Raw genomic sequence first — 19,708 nt, 5'->3', positions numbered from 1 at the left:
TGTTTATTGAAAAGACCACACAAACCTGGACGCTGCATTTTCGAAGGAGATTTGTTCATAGGTGAAGCTACCCGCAAGAATATTCTCTGCCGCCAGGAGATGCGGCGAGGTGTGAGCGTGGACCCCACAGCATTTAGAGATTCACTGCTGCAGACGGTTGATGTTCTTTTCTTTCCCTCGCCATCACTGAAGGAAAAAGGAAGCAGATTGGGTGATCAAAGCAAGTCATCTTTAGAGGAAAAAAAAAAAGAGAGAAAAGAAACAAACAAACAAAAGGTCTTTATTAAAACTGTCTAATGTACAACAAAACCTGCAGAAGCATTTGCTGGAAAGCTTTACAAGGTAGAGTGCTGTGTGGTAGTTTCACCTTGAATACAGAAGTATCCAACTGTTTTCTTGTAGCACACCTTCCTTGCTGGCTTTACATATTACACACAACCACGAGCTTTTTGGGAAGACACCATCAAATATTGGGAGATTTGTCTGCAACTTCATCTTCATCGCTGGTATAACTTCTGTATCAACAGCAGCTGCAGTCAAACCTCCAGCCTGTGAAGAACTTCCATGTTACAGAACAATGTCCCTAAAAACTGTTAGATGAAAGGAAGCCCAGTAAGTTGGGTGTTTGCTATGCTTTTAGTGGTATCTCAGGCGCACATGACCACAGTTTTCCAGCTGCAGCCAGTCTCTCCACATTGGGCTTGCACAAAAGGAGAGACCTGCAATGGAGGCATGACCATGTCTTCTTGAAATTTCAGCTAAACCATCCCAAGCAGCACGTTTCACATTGAATACTCCGTGCTGAATGATAACCTACGTAGCTAGGACAGGCCTTCCTGGTGGATCATTGCTGTCCCTATGCTAGTGATCTACAACAGCTCCTGGATGTCCATAAGCCTCAGCGAGCAAACTGAGCTCACTATTACACACAGGTACTAGACCCCATTTCCACATCTTAGCAGAGAAATAATCGTGTCCTCAAGCTCACGTGCCCAGACTTAAGCAAGCATCCCTGCTTTCCCCTAAAAACATCCAGGGCTGACAGCCCATAGAGGTAACATAACAGTCCAAATTATTTGCTATTCCTGATACAGTTTCTGTAGTGCTTCAGCTCCCTACCCTTGATCCTATTGGTGGGTGGTCTCAGCTGAGCCCCACGTTGCACCAACCAAAAGAGCAACAGAAAACCTAGTGGCAATCTTCCTGGGCTAACTTTTACAGAGTCTGGGAGGGTGAAGGCGGGAGAAAGGAACCCCTGTTTGTGCTGTCAAAGTAGTGACTACAAAACCAAGTTTGAATCTGGAGCTGCTGTTTTCAAAAGGTATTTCAGTCCAACAATTCCTGGAAATGTATTTGTTTGGATATATTAACCAAAACAACTCATGTTATTTATAAATAACTAATGAAACTACTACTCGCTATTTCAAGTCCTACAGATTATCTGTTAGAACACAAAAACTAAGTCATTCCAGGGCTTAAAACAGAAGTTATGCAACAAGGGAATGAAAACTTGATTTCTGCTGCCATGTACAGAAATCTACACATGGCTAGTGTACCCCCTAAACAGATAGTCTTGGGAATAGTGTTTAACTTACAGTAGTAAAATTTACAGGAAAGTCTGAATAAGAGGTCAGCTATTTAAGGCTACAGAACTAAGCTGTTTAAGTCATTCAAGTTCCAGAATTTACAGTGGAATGGATTAGTCATTATGTGCTACCTCACGAAGTGTGCAAATCATACTACTCTTAGGCCTTATATTTCTATTGTTTCACCATCCCTACCAAAATTCCCCTGGCATTTTGAGCAAGTACCATTAAATCACCTCCTCCTTCAAAGAGCTGTCTGATGAGTGATTAGAGGAAATTTTTTGAACGTCTCATGCACACCCCTTGCCATATTCAACAAAGGGCAAGGAGCACCAGTGAAAACACCAAAATTTAGGAAACAGAAGATAAAAAGAGAGCAAAGTTTCCTTAGTGATATTTTGAAAGTAAGAAAGAAAAAGAAAAGTCATAGCTTAAAATAAGATCTGGAGGTATGAAACAATACAGAATAAAATCAGGATGAAGTCAGAATAAAACGGTAATATCACCTATCCTGTGATGAAGTGGTTCAGAAAGGTGGTGCAAAAACCCTGTGAGTTAACTTGGTTACACATTTCCCAACTTGAAAACAGGAGTTGCATAATACTTATCCCTAGATTTTCCTATCTCCCATACTTAAATGTAATTGGCTGGCTTCACTCTTGATCAAATTTGCAAGAAATTAGGTTACTTCAGGTTTTAAGGTAGCTGTGGATTTTAAAACACAGGCAGGTAAGTGCTCTGCTCAGACAGGCCAGCAACAGCTCTGTGAGTACTTCTAAATGGGGGTGGGAGGGTATATCTATCTGAGCAATCATTACCAGCTCCCTGCAAAATGTAGAGGTTTATTAATGCGAGCAGAGAGACTAAAAGCAAGGGCAGCTCCAAAACAATGACATCAACAACGAAATCTTAAATGGAGTTCAGTCATTGCTACCAGAAAGCAGAGCAGAGTTTTCGCTGCCTCCCAGTGCGGGGAAAGAGAGACACTTTCACAACCTTCCTGTCAGGGCAGTGATACTCAACCTCAAATACTCACAGGGAAAACTCTTAAGAAAAGGCCATAAAGTCCCTGTTCTGACAACATACAGGGTTAAACATCTACATGGGACACATTTCACAGGGTTATCTAGCAGAAATAATCTAACCATTAATTCCAGTTTTTAATGACATTTTCCTCAACCTCAGACTCAAGAAATTGTATAACTTCTGTGTAAACTACGGATCATAGAGCCTAGACACCAGGGCAAGGCAGAGGATGGATATTTCTTTGGTTATGCACTGATATAGGCACCAACAAGAAGGAAAAGAAAAAAAAAAACTCAACTACATTCTACAAGTAGTTACTGTCCTACTGCAAGCTACCCACAACCGAGCAAGTTTAAACGCATCAGAGTTGAATTACCACAAATGAAGAGATGACAGTATATAAAATTTTAATGAACTACAGAAGAGATGTTCAAGAACTGAACTGCAAACTAGGACATGATTTGCAAGAGTGGATTTTTTTTTTTTTGAAGTAAATGACAAGTAGATTATGGTACAGCTTCTACATAAGATATTTCAGCTTGATAAAACAGACAAATGAAAGGCCAAGCCAAATAATTCAAGAAAATTCCCAGAAAAAAAAAATATTTACTTACATAAGTAACTTTACTTTACTTTACATACTGTTTATGTTTAAATCCCTTGACGTACCTCTGACATGGACTTTTGGAAAATGACAACACAGTAGTTCTCTATATTTAAGACAAATGCATCACAGTTTGGTCTGAAGAACAGCAGTTCTCCCTCCATAAGATTACTTAGCCTATCTACTGACCAAACACAGAAACCAAAATCCATAAGTTGGCTTGTATCTTATAAAAATTGAAAAGCTATAAATTCAACATAATGTCTCAAACATTTTAGTTTTTACTTTCGTCCTTAAGCAGCCACAGGTGATAACCCAAATACTCAGGACTGAGAGTATAGATCATCTATGAGTTGCAGTTATCCGAGATAAAAATGCAATTTCACCAATGCATCCTCCCATTCACTATTCTATCAGATAATGCACTGTATAAAGATGAGACAGCTAGGTTGAAAAAAAAATATATGAAAAACAAACAAAAAAAATATTCTTATTGCAAACATGCTTACTGCTTGGTTTCAATTACCCAAATCTCTTCCCAAAACTGTTCTTTGAAGTGCTCCCATGGACTGGTAAATCAAAAAAATAAAAAGATACCCCAATACACATGAACTCATTACGCAAAACTTACCTGAATTATTTTGCGTTTGAATCCATGTAAGCCAACTATCTCAAGAATAAAATACTGTTGCTGCTCTTGCCAAAGTTTTCCCTATTTGCTTTCATTTTGAATTCTGATTTTGATTGCCCTAGGTAACAACTGATTCAACTCAACCAAATCTGCAATTTGGAGGCTAACATGGTACAAAATCCCCCAGATCAAGTACAAAAAGACAAGTAATATTTCAGTTCCTAGACTTCAGATGACAAAAGCCTATATGTAAGCTGAAAACACAGAGTATTCCTCCCTTCAGAGAAGAAGAAAAACTAATTCCAATCAGTTTACACCTCTCTATTGGTTCTCGCTCCCGTCATTTATCTTAACTCTGAATAATTACTTTTTGCTATTTTGCTTATTCTGAAGTATTTTGCTTTCTGCAAAGGAGGAAAGAAGCTGTTTTGAAAAGGCAATCTGCTCAAATTTAAGTGTCAATAAGTCAACTTAAATTAGCATTGTATAACAATGCAAAGAACAGAGAAAGTGAGTGCAAGTCAAACCTATGCTGGAAGGTTGTCCCATTCTTAAAAAAGGGTGCTTTTATTTTTCTATTAAAAACAAACAAGCAAACAACAAAAAAAGATTCTTCCAATGGCCTGTCTTTCAAGAGTAACAAAAGCCAGAAGGAGGACAAAAGCCAGAAATTACAGAAATATAAGTTTAAAAGCAGATTATGCTCACAAATTCATATTTGTTTACCTTCATGTTGACAAGATTTTTTTAAAAAGATCCCTGAGCTTGCCTATGTTCAATCTTAAATACTGCACATTTGTCAAAATTTAAAAAAATGTGTGCACCATTTCCATTCTAGACTTCTCTCTAGATAAATGAATTGACACTGCAGTAAAGACATTCTGAAGGCACCTATTAATATTGTGTTAGCACCCAACTTTACTATAGTGTTCATTCCTTACAGCAGAAAGCATCTCTTCTGTACATAAAGCATTATAGCAGTGATTATTAGAATTAAGAACAAAAATCTCACCATGCTCACAAACACTACAAAAAAGATACATCTTTTCCCACAGTGAAATTCTCTGAAGAACAACGTTTTTGTTTTTTTTTTTCCTCCTGTCTTTAGGTGTCTCCCATTAGAGAGACATTTAAACAATAACCTTTTAAATCTTAGCCAACTGGGGCTTGTTCTTTAATGAAGGTCAAGAGACATTTAGATTGTGATTCATCCTTTCTAAATGAAGAATTTCCCACTGACTGGCACAAGTGACTGTATTAGTACTCAGAAAGAAAGGTAGATATATAGGCAGGGCGAGCTCTGTAAATGTCAGAATAATACAAGACGATCAAATTAGGATGAAAGCAATTGTGCCACAGAAATGTTTACTTCTCTCAGTTGCTTAGCTGAGATGGAGATCTCTACAGTCAGGCAAGAGCCACTGTACCCCATATCTCCAATACCCTAGTAGCAGTTTCCCCTACTATCAGTTTCTGGGTTTGTGACCATATGCTTAAGGTGATGCTAATGTGCATTGGAATTATCTTCTCTAGAGCAGCCAATACATGGAGACAAAAATATAATAGCAGAGATGCGTTTTAACATCCTACTCCCCAGCTTACCCTGACTTGATGCTATTTGCATAAACCCATCTGACTGCTACAAATCAAACATCTTTTTAAAATGAATTCTGACTGAAACTGGCTCTGCTCCTGCACATTGAAGTTCACCAGAACACCAAGAAAAGCTGCCTGCTGTAGTATGTGTTACCTCAAAGCTATGCAATATGGGAAATCAGATTGTCAAGAATTTTCCTCCAGTGCAACACGGATAGGATACACTTCATGAACGTATAGTCACTGTGATTATTCTTTGAGAGGAAAATGCACTAAAGTTTTAATTAGGGCTCCTAACACCTTACCGTTCTTCATCTTGTAGGGGCTGCCACACTTCACTCTATTCCAACTTACAGTCACACAAGAACAGTAGGAACACCTCATGTTGAGCCTGACACTCTGTCAGGATAGCAGACAGCCCTCTCAGCAGAACAGAGCCAAAAGAGAAAAAGAACACCATTAAAGATTTGAACTTCCTCTTATGCACAGACCTGATGGAATGACAAGGTACTTTCATCAACACATGTGCAAGCTAAATCGGGGAAAATTTAAAGAGATGAACAAACATGAGTTGGAAAATATGTCATTTTCCATCAGCCAATTAAAATGACAATTGGATTACCTGAGTCACACCATATGGGGATTATTTGTTCAGCATGTTTTTTTGGATGTATTTTTCACATACACTTCACTAAAATAAACCCAACTAGTTGCCAGGGCTTTGCCCTTGGCTACTGCAATTTCCTTATCACGACAATTTAGAGGCCCAGTTGCTCCCAGCAAGATCCGTAACTGATGAAATGCCATTTTCACAGTTTTTACACAAATTCAAGATTAAATGTTATCAGAAAACTGCATACTACAAAACTTAGGCAGAATTTCCAGTGGAAATTACTTCTAATTTGAAGATCTCCCCATCTTGCTGTTCAAAACACTTATAATAAAACTGAATACTTTCACTATCATGCATAGCCAAAACCAGGAAAAGTAGTACCTCAGACACTTCATCTTGGAACTACCTGGCATTAAGTACAGTCTTAGTCAATACCTGCATTCCCCAAATTCAGAACACTACGTTTAATGGATCCAGCTGCCCATGAAAAGTGATCCAGGAGTTGGTTCAGCTTGAACCAAGACTGCTAACTGAAAGGATCACAGAAACAAAGTTGGACTAGAACACAAAAAAGAAGTTAAGGTAGTCTGTAAGAGGTTATATTTCCACCCGTATCTCTGCACATCCCAGTGTGCAACCATTAGTTTCTTTTATTTCTAATATAACAACTCACTTACTTGCTGCTTGGTCTAGTATTACTTCAGTCTAGTAAGGAAAGGAAAATCTAGGCATCTGATTCACTTACATAGTGACTATTACTGGATACAAGGTCTAGAACAGGTGATATTAAAGGCCTACTTTTAGTGGATGAGATGACAATTTCTCCTCTCAAATTTCAAATATATACACTGCTTACTGCTTATTCATTTGTGCTTGGGTAGGGTGAGTTAGAAAGTTATTGCATCTTCGAAGCTGTGAAAGTTTCTAAAGTTGGTCTTGAAATTCCTCTCAAAAATAAGGAATGATTGATTTATATTACCTCAATATTAGAAGGGGAATCTAGGTAATTTACCATTTACTTTTTAAAAGCTGTGGAATTAGGGGCATGAGGGAAGTGGGCAAGGGTCCTGACACAAAGGCTACATGGTCACCTTCCTGTAAGGACGTCTCACCTTATTGCACTTGCACGCCAGCTTATTCTGCTGGAAAGACTTTTACTGTAGAATCTTCTCACTATGTGTTTCATAGTCATTTCCACATTACAGTTTTTGTATGCATGTTGTACATTAGTTAGAGCTTAGAGGCTGGGAAGAGACACTTTAAATGTCAGTAAAATCAAGGCAGGATATGGTGTAGTTTTAGGGATGACACATACTTTGTATTTAGTTACTCTAACCTATATATTATTAGAGACGACTAACCCAAACTGTACCTTAAAGCCACCTTTAAATCAACTGCCTGTCACATTAATTTGTGTATTTACTTAATTTCTTATGGTCTATCCTAAAATGGAGATGACATAATAATGTGAGCAAGTTTAATGAAACTGCATTCCACAAGGTTAAAAAAAAAAAAAAAAAGTCTTTAGGCACCCCTAAAGAAGTTCCACACACATCTGAGAACTGAAATCCCCACGTAGTAGAGTCCTGACACACCTGAAAACAAGATTTCATTATCACCCGTTTGTGTTACAAATGCAAACTATTGTTACTTTTCTTCAGAGATGAAGAGTAGCAGAAATCTCAGAATAGTTCCATGTACAAGGCCAGACTGAAGTTGTCATTGACAGAAGAGAAACAGAGAGGCTTGCAACTGGTAAAAAAAACCATCATGAAGTTCAAAACAAGGTCCATCATGAATAAGGAGGAGTCATACTTCAGACGAATAACCCATAAGCGGTTTCCTCATGCACTCTCCTGAAGGAGAGCTTATTCTTATATTAAAAAGTATAACTTCCATCCAGGTACTCAGTCTTTAATGCTGATGTTAGAAAAGCCCTTCTTGCATCTTGGCTTCTTCTCCACTCATCTTTAATTGGAAGTCACTTGGCAATTCCCTCTAAACATCTCATAGCTAGTATCACTCAGCTAACTTGGCATTTCCCCTTCCCCGTGTACAGACATGCCACATTAGTACTGTAGTCTTCTCACTTTGCTCTTCTCTCATCTTCATATGCCAACAATCACAGCAACAACATGCATTCAGCACAGAAAGCATCACAGTGGCATAACACTCTTGAAAAACTCTGCATTTCAAGCAACAAACCAATGCAGAAGATATGAAACACTGCAACAGAAATAGGACGCAGTTACTAGATGTCAGCAGACAAGCCTCTATTTTTAACAGGCTTTTTTGGCCAAAAGCCTGTTCGCTGATTTGCATCAAGTCTTTAGAAAGTCTGTTAGAAATGCAGGAGCTCAAGGCAGGATGGGAGAGATCCAGTGTGTGGCATTGCACTGGGAAACGTGTTGTTAAGTTGGTGGCATTGAAGAACTAGTCAGGAGACAATGCTCTCACCTCTTGGAGAGGTCATTTTCAGAGTGCTGGAGTAACCTTCCTGAGCCCTGGTAAAGGGTTTTCAAGAAAGAAGGGGCAGAGACAGAGGAAGGGAGACCAGGTGGTGTAGATTCACTCTCACTGAAAAAGCGTCGAACCCCAACAATTGGGCTGTGCAGGCAATAAGAGAACATAGATGTGTCAGCACGGAATCAGATACAACAAAATATCCCAATTAAATATACTGGCCAAGTACCTCATTTCGGCTTACAGTAACTCAATTTTCCAGAAGATAGAGTATACCAAATGCACTACTGGACAGTTTCCCTGATAAACATTGATTTTATTGTTATGGTTGATTTCTCTTAAGAATTATTTTGATGACATTTAAGAACAGACAGATGACCATAATTTTTGGCCTTATTTATTCTCAAAGCAAATTCAGAAAGACTTTCTGAAATGATTAAAAAAAATAAATCCTTAGAAACTTGCTTCCAGTAAGATAGAACACCTTGTTGCTTTTTTTCCCCTTGTTTCTTGCTTTTAAAAATAATTAAAGTGGATTCCTAGAACACATTATACAAAGTAGAGATTATTTAAATGCACTATTTTGGAATTATTTTTTGATTTTATTTGTTGAGTATTTTAATCAAGGAAGACAGTCCTACTATATGTTTAAACATTACTTAGAGAAAATCTGTGCTGGGGGGACATTAAAGTCAATTCAGTTTCCTCTACTTAACATTTTTGATAATCCCCAATAGGAAAGGGGAGACTGCAAATCCCAGCCAAGAACCAAGTTGTTACAAAGCTGTTTTGACTGAAAATCTGCTGATGATGTGAATTAATCAGCGACTTCTTTAAAGTTATTACAAAGAAGTGAAGTCAGCAAGTCCTTCAGTTTGAACTGCCAGGGCTTCCTGTTTGCATACAACATGGAAAGTGGAAAAAAAAATAACCAAAGTTTATCTCAGTAAAAAAAAAAGTTATCTCTTCAGAAACACAATGTAACAAAGTTATTTCAAAGCTGGTTTCTTACCCTTCACCCCCCATTCCATTCTCTTAAAAAAGAATAAAATTCTTTGTCTTTATCTACAAGCCAGCATGGCATTCATACTCATATTTTAATGTAGACACCAAGCACGTGATACGTTATTTAAAGCCATATTTAGAAAGAGTCATCAAAAAGCATAAGTTGCAGCCATGAACTGCGCCAGATGATTAGTTTGGAGAAAGTGCTTCTCCAGCACAGAAAATTCATCCTGAGACTTGTAAAGGTTTTGCAGTTTGCTTGGTGACTTACTATAGACAGGCAGGATGCAGACAAAGTTAAGCACATCCAAGCAGGTCCACAGTGAACTATGGGGACCTCTCCTGACCAAGCGAAGGAACTATGCCGCGCTCCTGAAGTAGTCGTATCCCACATGACATTTATTTGGAGAGCCTCCAAATGGGAAGGGAAAAGGAGTTACAGAGGGAAACTCCTGAGAAAAGCAAACAGTGAAATCACATGCCTCACAGTTCACAGTAGGTGTTTAATCCTTAAGTCGTTTTTTGAGACTCTTCAGTAGTTTTAATTCTGGGCATGCTCTCCAGGAGCTTGGCGAACACAGCAGCTGACATTGGAAGCTGATAGTACTTTTTTTCATCCCAGTGCAAACCCTCAGGCTACTGTCTCTGCAGTTAGAAGTGGTAGGGATCTCTTCTCTGAAAGGCCTGACAGCCTCCAAAAGGCACAGCCAAAAAGGCTCATCTCAAAGTTGGCCAATAAACAACCAACCAACTTGGCATCCAGCCTGCTGATCAGTTCGATGGATTGTTGCTTCCCCTCTACCACTAATCTGGGGATTAGCGAGTTACTGCAAAGCACCAAACTACTCGGAGGTGGAGAAGACAGGCTGAAAAAAAATAATAAACGCAGAGCAGTGCAGAAACAGAATACATAATAAGTTAGTGTACTGAAATGTCAGGTGGGAAGAGGCCCGTGGCACGTCAAGCCCCGACTCACCTCGGCGGCTCGACGCAGCTCTGCCGCAGGAGCGGAGACCGGGCGCTCTGGGACCTCCCGTTCTGGAAGGTTATCCTCCGCCGGGCGCTGGAGGGCGGGTGGCTGAAGGTGTGTGCGCGCCTCCTGAACTGGGGGGAGTCCGAGTCCTCTTCGGGAAACGGCTGCCAGGCCGAGGACACGGGTGATGCCGGAGGAGTGGCCGGTGGAGAATCGCTCGGCGAAGCGTCCTGGAAGGAAGTCCTGGAGGAGTGAGGCCTGAAAGAGTTCGCCTAACCCCGCCAGCCCTGCGCCTCATCGGGGCACCAAAGCCTCTCCTCCCTCTTGGTCACGGCCTATTGTATGCTAATTATCACCCAAAGCAGACATCCTCTGATAACTTACGCTAAGACAGCGGCATCCTTCTTGGGAAAAAAAAAATAACGGAAAGGAGGAATAAAAATTTCTATACAATACAAAAACATACTAATTACTCTGGCATCCTCTTACAAAGATCAGCATTCCAGCTAGCAGAATTCTGTCTCTTTCGGGAGAACACAGGGACTGAAAAGACTAGGGAAACCGCTTTTAGCTAGTTTCCTCGACATATCACGAGCACGCTTCCTGTACCGTCAAAGCGATATCCTGGAAAAGAGGCTGTTATTACACAGCCAGTTTGTGAGTAACTGTGGCAGGAAAACCATAACAGAATCTCCATCTCCTGGGAAAAACAGCAACCAATCCTCGCATGAGGTAAGAGGAAAAACATTGAAAACAGGAAATAAAATGAAAGTGAACAGGATTCCGCCCCCTTGCCACTGTAAAGCATGCCCAACAGCTGGTTTTAGGTCAATATTTTAACTTCCCTAAAGCAACTATTACTTACAGAAAGGATTCTTCACCTTCAGAGCATTTCCTTTTATTGAGATAGGACCATTTTCAATTGCTTCAGCAAAACAAGGTAGAAGCTGACCAGAAGTTCTTTGCTTTTTGTAAAAGCAAGGGAAATGTAGAAGAAAACAAAACAACAAAAAAAAAAAGCAAAAAAAAGCCAACGGACTGGCAACCAAACAATAGATTGAAGCTGAAGCTCCAAGTCAACATATATTCCAGCTTTTCTACAACCTCCGCCTCTCAGTGGAAACTCTTATTTGAGTTTTGTAAATTGATGTGCTTTGTGCTACTTCCTTCAAACCGAAAAGAGGCATATTTATGCTTCATTACCACCCATGCATGAACGCGTGCCAATTTTAACTAAGCTCCTTACGTACTTTGTCAGAAGCAAGGCTGTTGCAGCGCTCAAAGCTGTCCACACTTCCCAGGCGGCCTCTCATTCTGTTGGCTCCCTACATGAAAAAAAAGTGAATAATTTAATCCAAGCTTTTTCTCCTTTTTCCAAAGGTTAAACAACAGCTGTGCAGGTGAACACAGGACAGTTCAGGCATGCAATACGTTTGACAGAAGACCACACATAATAGGGTAAGCACTCGATTTTGCAAGCAGTAATATCTTTAGCTGGCAGAATCATATCTTCTCCCCCCAACTCCCAGGAGTTTTAACCCTACAGCTCTTGTCTTAAGCAACCGAGTATTTCTTCATCCATTTGAGGCAAAATAGCTGAGTTGGCTTAAACAGTCAAGTTAGAAAATCTCCAGACTTCCATACTGTGCCTGCACTGCAGCTATCAGATGCACTTGATATGCTACAATTGCAGAGACCTCACTACATATCCAGAGATTTCAGACAAATTAAGTCCACCGGGGCAAAAGTAAAGAAAGCACTAAAACTGAGACAAGCGCTCTTTTGCTGCAAGTCCAACTAAATAAGGTTGGATCCAGGCAAACCTTTTCAATGACAATGCTGAGCCTAAATTGATAGTGCTAGTAGATCTTTGCCAAACCTGTTCAGAGTCATCTTGTTTCACAGAAAGAGGTGATAAATTAGCAAAGCTTTTTACTACCTTCAGCCTGTCTTTAACTCCCACAAAACATGGGTGACATATGCTGCTGGGCATTACCAACTGCTGAAGTAAGTTGTTTTCAATACTTTAACAGGGAGAAAAAAATAGGGGTTTTAGGAAAACTACAGATAGACCAAGGGCTCTTCTTGGTATGCTTGCAACTAGAGGGCAGAGTTTTATCAACATCAGCAACATTTATGTAGCCTACTTTTTCCTGGTGAGGTTTATTTTCATTTTCAAGACTTGCAGTGCCCCTTAAGTACATTATCCCATTTAAGCTCATTACCAATGAATACTCTGCCTGAAGAATCTCTTCACTGACCCTCTCACAATAAAACAAACAAAGGGTAACCCGGAAGTTTCTTACTAGCTTTAAAAACACATGCTTTTGGCAATGTAAGAAAGGCTTTTTGATTCAGAAAAACACAAAGGTTAGTGCAACATGGGCTAGTAGAAACGTGTTCAGGAGGTCAAACAGAGGTAATATTTATTTTTTTCTGAGGTATCTCGTTAGAAAACCACAGCCTGTTTCCAGTTCAAACCTGACAAAAATAAGACCATTCCAGCAAAAACAAACAAGTGAAAAAGTGACATTCCTGTGGGAGTAAGAAGCCAGAGCACAAAACCCAGCATGTTTCCCTATGGTCAGCAGTGAGCAGCTACTTGTTCAAGTAGCTTAAAATGTCACTTGATGTTATTTATCTAGCTAGAAAGCCTTCCATTTAAAGTGCTCCTAGATACCTGGTTACTGCATACTTATATTGCTAAGATTGAGGCTGTTTAAGTCTCCCCCCACATTTGCTGACTTTTATTTAAATCTTCTTTTTTTTTTTATATGCAGTAAGGTGCTGTATGCCAATTTTATAAAAATATATTTTCTTTCCTAGAATCTTTGTTACTATTTATACTTTAAAAATAAAGGTGTTAAGTCATGCACAATTTGCATTCCCTTACATTAATGCCATGCAATTTGCAGCTGACTTAAGGGCAAGGACCACTACACCAAAGGGTATTTGGTGCCTAAATGCCTTTAGAAATTAACCATGATCTATTAGGCTTGTTATAGTAGTCTGTTGAAGAGTAAGAATTATCAGAACAGTCATTGTACAACACATGCATGTGTATCACACACAGAATGCACACAGTGCATGTACAGTAACGTTGTATAGAAACAATCATATATACCTGATCTAACCAAATTAATAGTGTCTGATCTGCACTGTAAATTATTTTTCTAGTTCTTCTATTGTGTAACCTTTAAATAAATCTGCAGTGATGATCCCTGTGTGCATCATGATTCACTGCAATATACTGCTGTTCCTGATCTCTAGCAAAAGGTGAGACAATCTTTCTCACTGCAGCAAGTTTGCTTCATAAACGGGCAAACTTAAAACAGCCCTAGTGCCGATTTGGGTGTCCCCTTAAACTAGATCACAGACTAAGTAGAACCTTGTACTGTAACATGTAGCATGGCTCAGAGATCCTGTGAGTGAGAAAGGAACAAACTATACCAAAAACAATAGATAAGCTGGCTCTCTTTAGAGAGACTTCAACTTAAGCAGTGAATTTCTTCTAAATGATTTTTCCTTCACATGATCACAGAACTGTGTCCATATACAGCAGGGCTGCTTTACTGGGATGCTCCCAATGATGTTCACCTTTTCCACAATGACTGCAGGGTTAGTGCCCCACCATCAGAGCTAGATCACTTTCCAGTCACATGTCCTTTAGGCATGGAAAGGAAATCAGACTCAGTAGAAGCATGACTTTAGCTGTCACCATTCGATGATATTTCAGACTGCTGAAATTATCCGTATCTGCTGACCAACATCTCTTATTTGCTCTCTCTCCATACTCAAACCAAGTTCCCAGTGTGCAAAATTTGCCACCAAAGGTGAGCCAGGTTTGACCAGGTGAGCTTTAGCCCTAGCCTTAAAACCTTAAGTTTTAAGCTGGATTGTCCCTGGCAAATAGTGCTTTGCCTCTTTTACAGGGAACATCTGTGGCATCTCAAGATTGCAGGTTACTTTATGACATGCCCATACAAGCTGCAGGAAAAGTGTAACTTTAACTTTTTTTTTTTTAACTTTATTAAGCCTTGATTTAACACGGTATTTTTAAAATTACTAGCGGAAGCTTAACTTCACTGCTTGAACTATACTTGAACATTGTCATTTAATATCACAGCTCATTGCACCTTCTCTGTAACACCATACAGGATCCCAGGCACCCAGCCTTCTTCAGTTACTCCTCTATAAGCCTCTTCTCTGCTTTTAGGATTCTCCCTCCTAAGCAAGGGACAACAAGCAAAATCTGCAATTCAGATTACTTCTTTAAAAGGTTAATTAATATGAGAGATTCCCAGCAATTATCCACACCACACCTAGTTAGCAGCACTGATAAGAGGAGCAACTCACTTTTTTTTTTAAACATACTCTGTTTTTTTCCTGCAGAAGGACTACTTTGCCACTACTGTACAAAAATTGTTAATGACCAACACGAGCTTTTAGATATAAGAGGCAATGTTAATTCTCAGAACAAAAATCTCCAGTTTATGTAAAGACAGTTATTCTCTTTCAAAAATAGGTAATATATCCATTTATGGGATCATAAAACCATCCTGAGTAATTTTTTTTTTCTGAAGCAAAACATCTGATAATGCTCAGCTAATTCACTTGCCACATACAATGAATGCTCATTTTTCAGAAAGTTGCCTTTTTCCTCTGTGTGTGTGTGTGACCTTACCATAAGCTTTCTAGCATCGTTAAGGCACCATCAGCCCAGCTGTAACCCTCAGATTTCAAAACAGTGATCTAGCTTCATAAAGTATTTAGACTGAGGAAAAAAAAATCTGATAGGATTTTACTGTCAAGGATATCAGGGAGAACTGCTGACAATGAATTGTTAATCTTACCCTTGAGAAGATATTTTCCAGGGAGCTAGTCAAGGATTTCTTGGCCTTGTTTTTCAGAACGTCAAGCTTAAACCTGCCACCACTGGTGGTGTTTTCTGGAATTGCACTGTTAGAAGTAATCTGTTGAAATGAACAAGGACACTGTTCAGCTTTGACAATTCTTTTTGCAATTGCAGGCCTCCAAAGACTAGAGCCGCACCAAGTTACATAATAAACAACACATCCTTGGCCTTTATTAAAAAAAGAAGTAGTTAAAGGAACATTTAATCCCTAAAGACTATCGTGAAAAAGCATATCAATTTAACAACATTGTTAAAGATAAGCTAGATAAGCTTGTAGTTTAACCTGAAGCCATTGCCCTCTTCATTCTTACTTTATTCTCCCTAGGAATGACTGAGAATAGGGATCGGGGAGGAAGGAAAAGGAGAGAAAAAGTGGTATCCTCACACTGTAAAGAAACTGAGATCTAAAAATAATGGCTTGTCTTTTTCCCTCCATTTCTGCCCCCAAACCTTTTAAAAAAAAGGGGGGGGGGAGGGGGAATGCCACAGTAAATCAAACCAAATCACATCTTTCACAGTTCTCTCTCAATTACAATACCCAGCTTCAGCTGTCCCTGATGAACTCTAGCAGCGTCCCCTCCGGTATTCAAGGTTGCATTTGAATAGGATGTGGAAGAGGGAGAGGAATAATACAAAATTCAGCTTTACCGACGGTGCTTCACCAATGTGAATGTGTGTTTTCTGCTTAGTTTCACAGAGTTGGCGTAGATGTAGGATCACAAGTTCATTTTCTTCCTGGTCATTGTCAGGCTTCATTTTCTGTCAAGAACAGCAAAGAAAACAAAAAAGTTGTCTTTCAAGTCATGATTTGCTTATTTTCATTTCCATATGTATGTATTCTTTGAAGTTAATATATTGACACTCCAGATGCCAGAGTGCACAATTAATGTGTTGTATTACACCATAATTTGTGTGCCTTCATACTCCCAAGCAAAACAGACCAAAAACTTTCCATATGGAGAAGGTTGCAGGACAAAGAGGGAAGGGGGCCTTATGACTACACATTTTGTTTTCAAAGGCTGTCTGTCACTGTCTAAGCTTATAAATGGAATAAAGAACACACATAAATCAAACAGGCATTCCCTTCTAGAGACCACTAGAAAACAGTGTAGCCTTCAGAAACCTAAATTATCATGTAGCTGATCCACTTGAGTACATTTGTATACACCATTTTGCCTCAGAATTTAAGTCAAATGAGAGCTTCTGAAAATGCCCACCACCTGCCTGATACCTTCATATCTCACTCAACTCATTTCCACATCACTTTCAGGTAGGAAAAAAATGTTTACAGATGAAGAATTAAGATCAGTAAAAGAAAATAAAAAAAAAAACTCTGGGTATGAACACAGAAAGTTTCAGCAGATTTGGAAACCAAAACTTTTCTGAAAGCAGTGTACCATATATTAGATTAGGTTGGATCATGCTATTTCAGTATGGTGTTTGGTGGAACAGTAGTGAATTCTAGATCAACAGCATAACAAAACAAAACAAAAAATTGTTTAGTTCACTTTATCATTGTCTTCTTCAAATTTGAGACAACAACTTCCAACTTATTACCTGAACACGTTCAAAAATGTCTGCTTGCTCATTATCAGTTAGTGATGACAGATGTCTCTGGATTACTAGCTTGGCTCTTGGTGGATAAAGCCCTGAGAAGAGAAAAGAAAAGTAAAGCTTCTAGACTCCCAAATGATCTCTCAAAACACTTTTGAAAAAAAAATGTTAATTAACAGGTATAAACTTGCATTTAAGTTCAAAAAAGTTTGATGTATGATATTTGGATATCTGTGATGTACTTGATACAAGATACTTCAGGTTTTGCTAAACCATATGTTTTCTTATTTCGTTAGCAGTAAAAATAGAACTAACAGCAGCTAAGCAGCTGGCTCCTGAGTATAAGGTTGCGGTCCCTACCCCACTGACATCTGCCATCCTAGTACCGAGAGATCACTATGACAGAAGCCTGACATCTGTATGGGACGGGAGGAAGAGAGAAACAGATCAGGGATATAACTTGAAAGATACTCATTGCACAAGATACTAAGAAGCTTTCAGAGGCTTTTAATTGAAAGTTTATATGAATTTCTAGACAAGGAAAGTAAAGGGTGCAGGTCATACCAGAGAACAGAAGACATCACCTTTAAAAGCAAGAGCTGAATAAAAGAAGTAATACATTAAAAAATAAAATTAAAAAAAAAATTCTTATCTTTGATAAAGTCTACATTTATTAACAGACCTTATTCTAGGAATATTTAAAAAAAAAAACTAGGGGAAAACAACCACAGCAAATCAGATGAAAATATGTTTTTTCCACCCAAGGTAGATATCATTCATACACAATTGCAATCATAGCAGATAAAGATTTTCAAAAGTCATGAAGTCCTGGGTTTCATTATGATAAATTTCTAGATTCTAAACCAAGAAGAAAAATAAAATGAAAAGGAGACTAAAGTCTTTCAGTCACTAAGTACAAAGTAAGAAATTTCTGTTATGTTATTCAACTTGTTACCCTAAAAAAGATTTTATTTTGATGCCAGATACTTAACCCTTGCAAGTGCTCATATTCAAGATACTTATGCTGCCTTATACAGCAGCCCCTGTAGTTATCCATTTACAGAAGACTTTCCCAGTTAATGTTTATCACTTCTGAATGCCTGTTGCTGAACCCAGAAAACATCAGTCACAAGCTTAAAAGAATGCCTCTCCACTAGAATTTTATAGTTTGTTTTTCATCCACCAGAGGGAGATAATCAGCAATATTGACTTTTGATGAATGAGAGAGCTGGTAATTGTCATCATTATTGCAACCAGACCAGAAGATACAAGACTATTGTAACATACTTGCACCCCCCCCCTTTTTTTTTTTCATACAACACTTTCCATGGAGACATATCAGACTACAAAAAATAGGATCCTGCAATTAAAATTTTTGGAATTCTATCTTGTAATGTATTTTGCAGAGGTTCTAGCATACCGCACTTGCACAGAAATCAAAAAGTGTTGTGGAATCATATTTGAAGTCAGGTAGTTTGCCTTGACTTTATTAGATATTAATCATCTATCTTAATTTACTTCCTATAATAGAAAGGAAACCAGGCTTTGAAGTATATAAGAGAATGAAAACAAAAAAGTTTTTTTTAAAGTTAAAAAAACGGCAAAAAATATCAACACAGAGGAAGGAAGGAACACATGAGAAAGAAAGACTATTTCTTGATCACTGCTGTCTTTTTATGATCCATTTTGAAAGAATGCATCTTCAGGATAATAAAAGGAAGAGCTGTTGGTTTTTTGGCTCTCAAAGTTTAAGAGAAGTATGACAGTGAAAGAGTACGTATATATAATACAAGCTGTATTACACTCAGTTGCAATAGCATTACTACAGTCACCTCCATTTAATTGCACAGACTGGAAAGTGATGGTAAGACCTCCTTATTGGGATACTTTTCCTTCTGTTCTTACATCACATAAGTTGAAAGCGCACAACTGACATAACTAAACATGATAATGATGATTCTGTGATAGTAGTATAACAACTCTAGAATAAACAGAAGAAAAAAATGAAAAACTCAGCTGTTACCTTCGATTCTTTCACAAAGTTTGTGCAATGAATGCATTGGGCAGGCCTCACACAGTTTAACCTGTGTCTTGGCATTTTGAAGAGCTGCAGCGGTGCTAAAGGCTTGTTTCAGGGTAAGCATTACCTCATCAACCTAAAGGGGAAGGAGCAAAAAGATAGCATATAAACAAAAATCCACGCTATATACATCAAATAAGGTTTATAAATCACATCGGAGACAGGCGTTTTGCAATCAAAGAAACCTGTTTGTTGTTTTCTAAAGATTTCAAGGTTGTATCCCCAGCCTATTCTCTGAAGACAAAGGCAACAAGGTGTTAACTGGATTTTTTTCATGTGTTTTCTGAAACTTCCAACTACTGTGCTTATAGAGGCCTTAGCAATGTAAAGAACTTCAAAAGGTAAACGGACTTATAAGAATAGACGACAGAAATATGCATTTAGAAGGGCCTCCACATCTAGCTCCCATTGCATCTGGGATATGTCCAAAATCTGCATTTCCTAAAGAAAAAAGGTACCTAAAAACTCACCCGTCAGTATGCTTGAAAAGAGCTTTAAAGCTGTACAGTAAATTTCCATTAACAGCAAAAATGATAATAAAACCACAATTTTGGAAAGCAGTTTATCATGTACTCATTGTGCAAGGATCTCAGACTATGTTGCCAAGATTCTGCTGTTCAACTACACCACCTCTTTGGCGTGAAAAAAAGGTTCTCTGACAA

General features: G+C 38.6%; 1 protein-coding gene across 7 annotated transcripts in view; it reads right to left on the bottom strand.

Annotated features, from left to right (window-relative positions):
* TBC1D4 (TBC1 domain family member 4) overlaps positions 1–19,708 on the bottom strand; it is a 110,201-nt gene that overhangs the window by 18,204 nt on the left and 72,289 nt on the right. For 5 of the 7 annotated variants that reach the window (XM_083819914.1, XM_083819916.1, XM_083819919.1 and 2 more), the window contains 8 exons: positions 18,990–19,122; positions 16,970–17,061; positions 16,061–16,171; positions 15,351–15,470; positions 11,748–11,822; positions 10,501–10,727; positions 8,514–8,663; positions 26–186 (listed from right to left, as the gene is read on the bottom strand). In XM_083819914.1, coding sequence (XP_083676040.1) covers positions 26–186; positions 8,514–8,663; positions 10,501–10,727; positions 11,748–11,822; positions 15,351–15,470; positions 16,061–16,171; positions 16,970–17,061; positions 18,990–19,122 — 1,069 coding nt within the window. The remainder of the gene's footprint in view (positions 1–25; positions 187–8,513; positions 8,664–10,500; positions 10,728–11,747; positions 11,823–15,350; positions 15,471–16,060; positions 16,172–16,969; positions 17,062–18,989; positions 19,123–19,708) is intronic. The other 2 variants (XM_083819915.1, XM_083819920.1) reach the window with 1 other exon arrangement.

The sequence above is a fragment of the Anser anser genome, assembly GCF_964211835.1.
Source record: "Anser anser genome assembly, chromosome: 1".
In the NCBI taxonomy this organism is placed as follows: domain Eukaryota; kingdom Metazoa; phylum Chordata; class Aves; order Anseriformes; family Anatidae; genus Anser; species Anser anser.
This window is presented reverse-complemented; position numbering and strand designations above follow the sequence as displayed.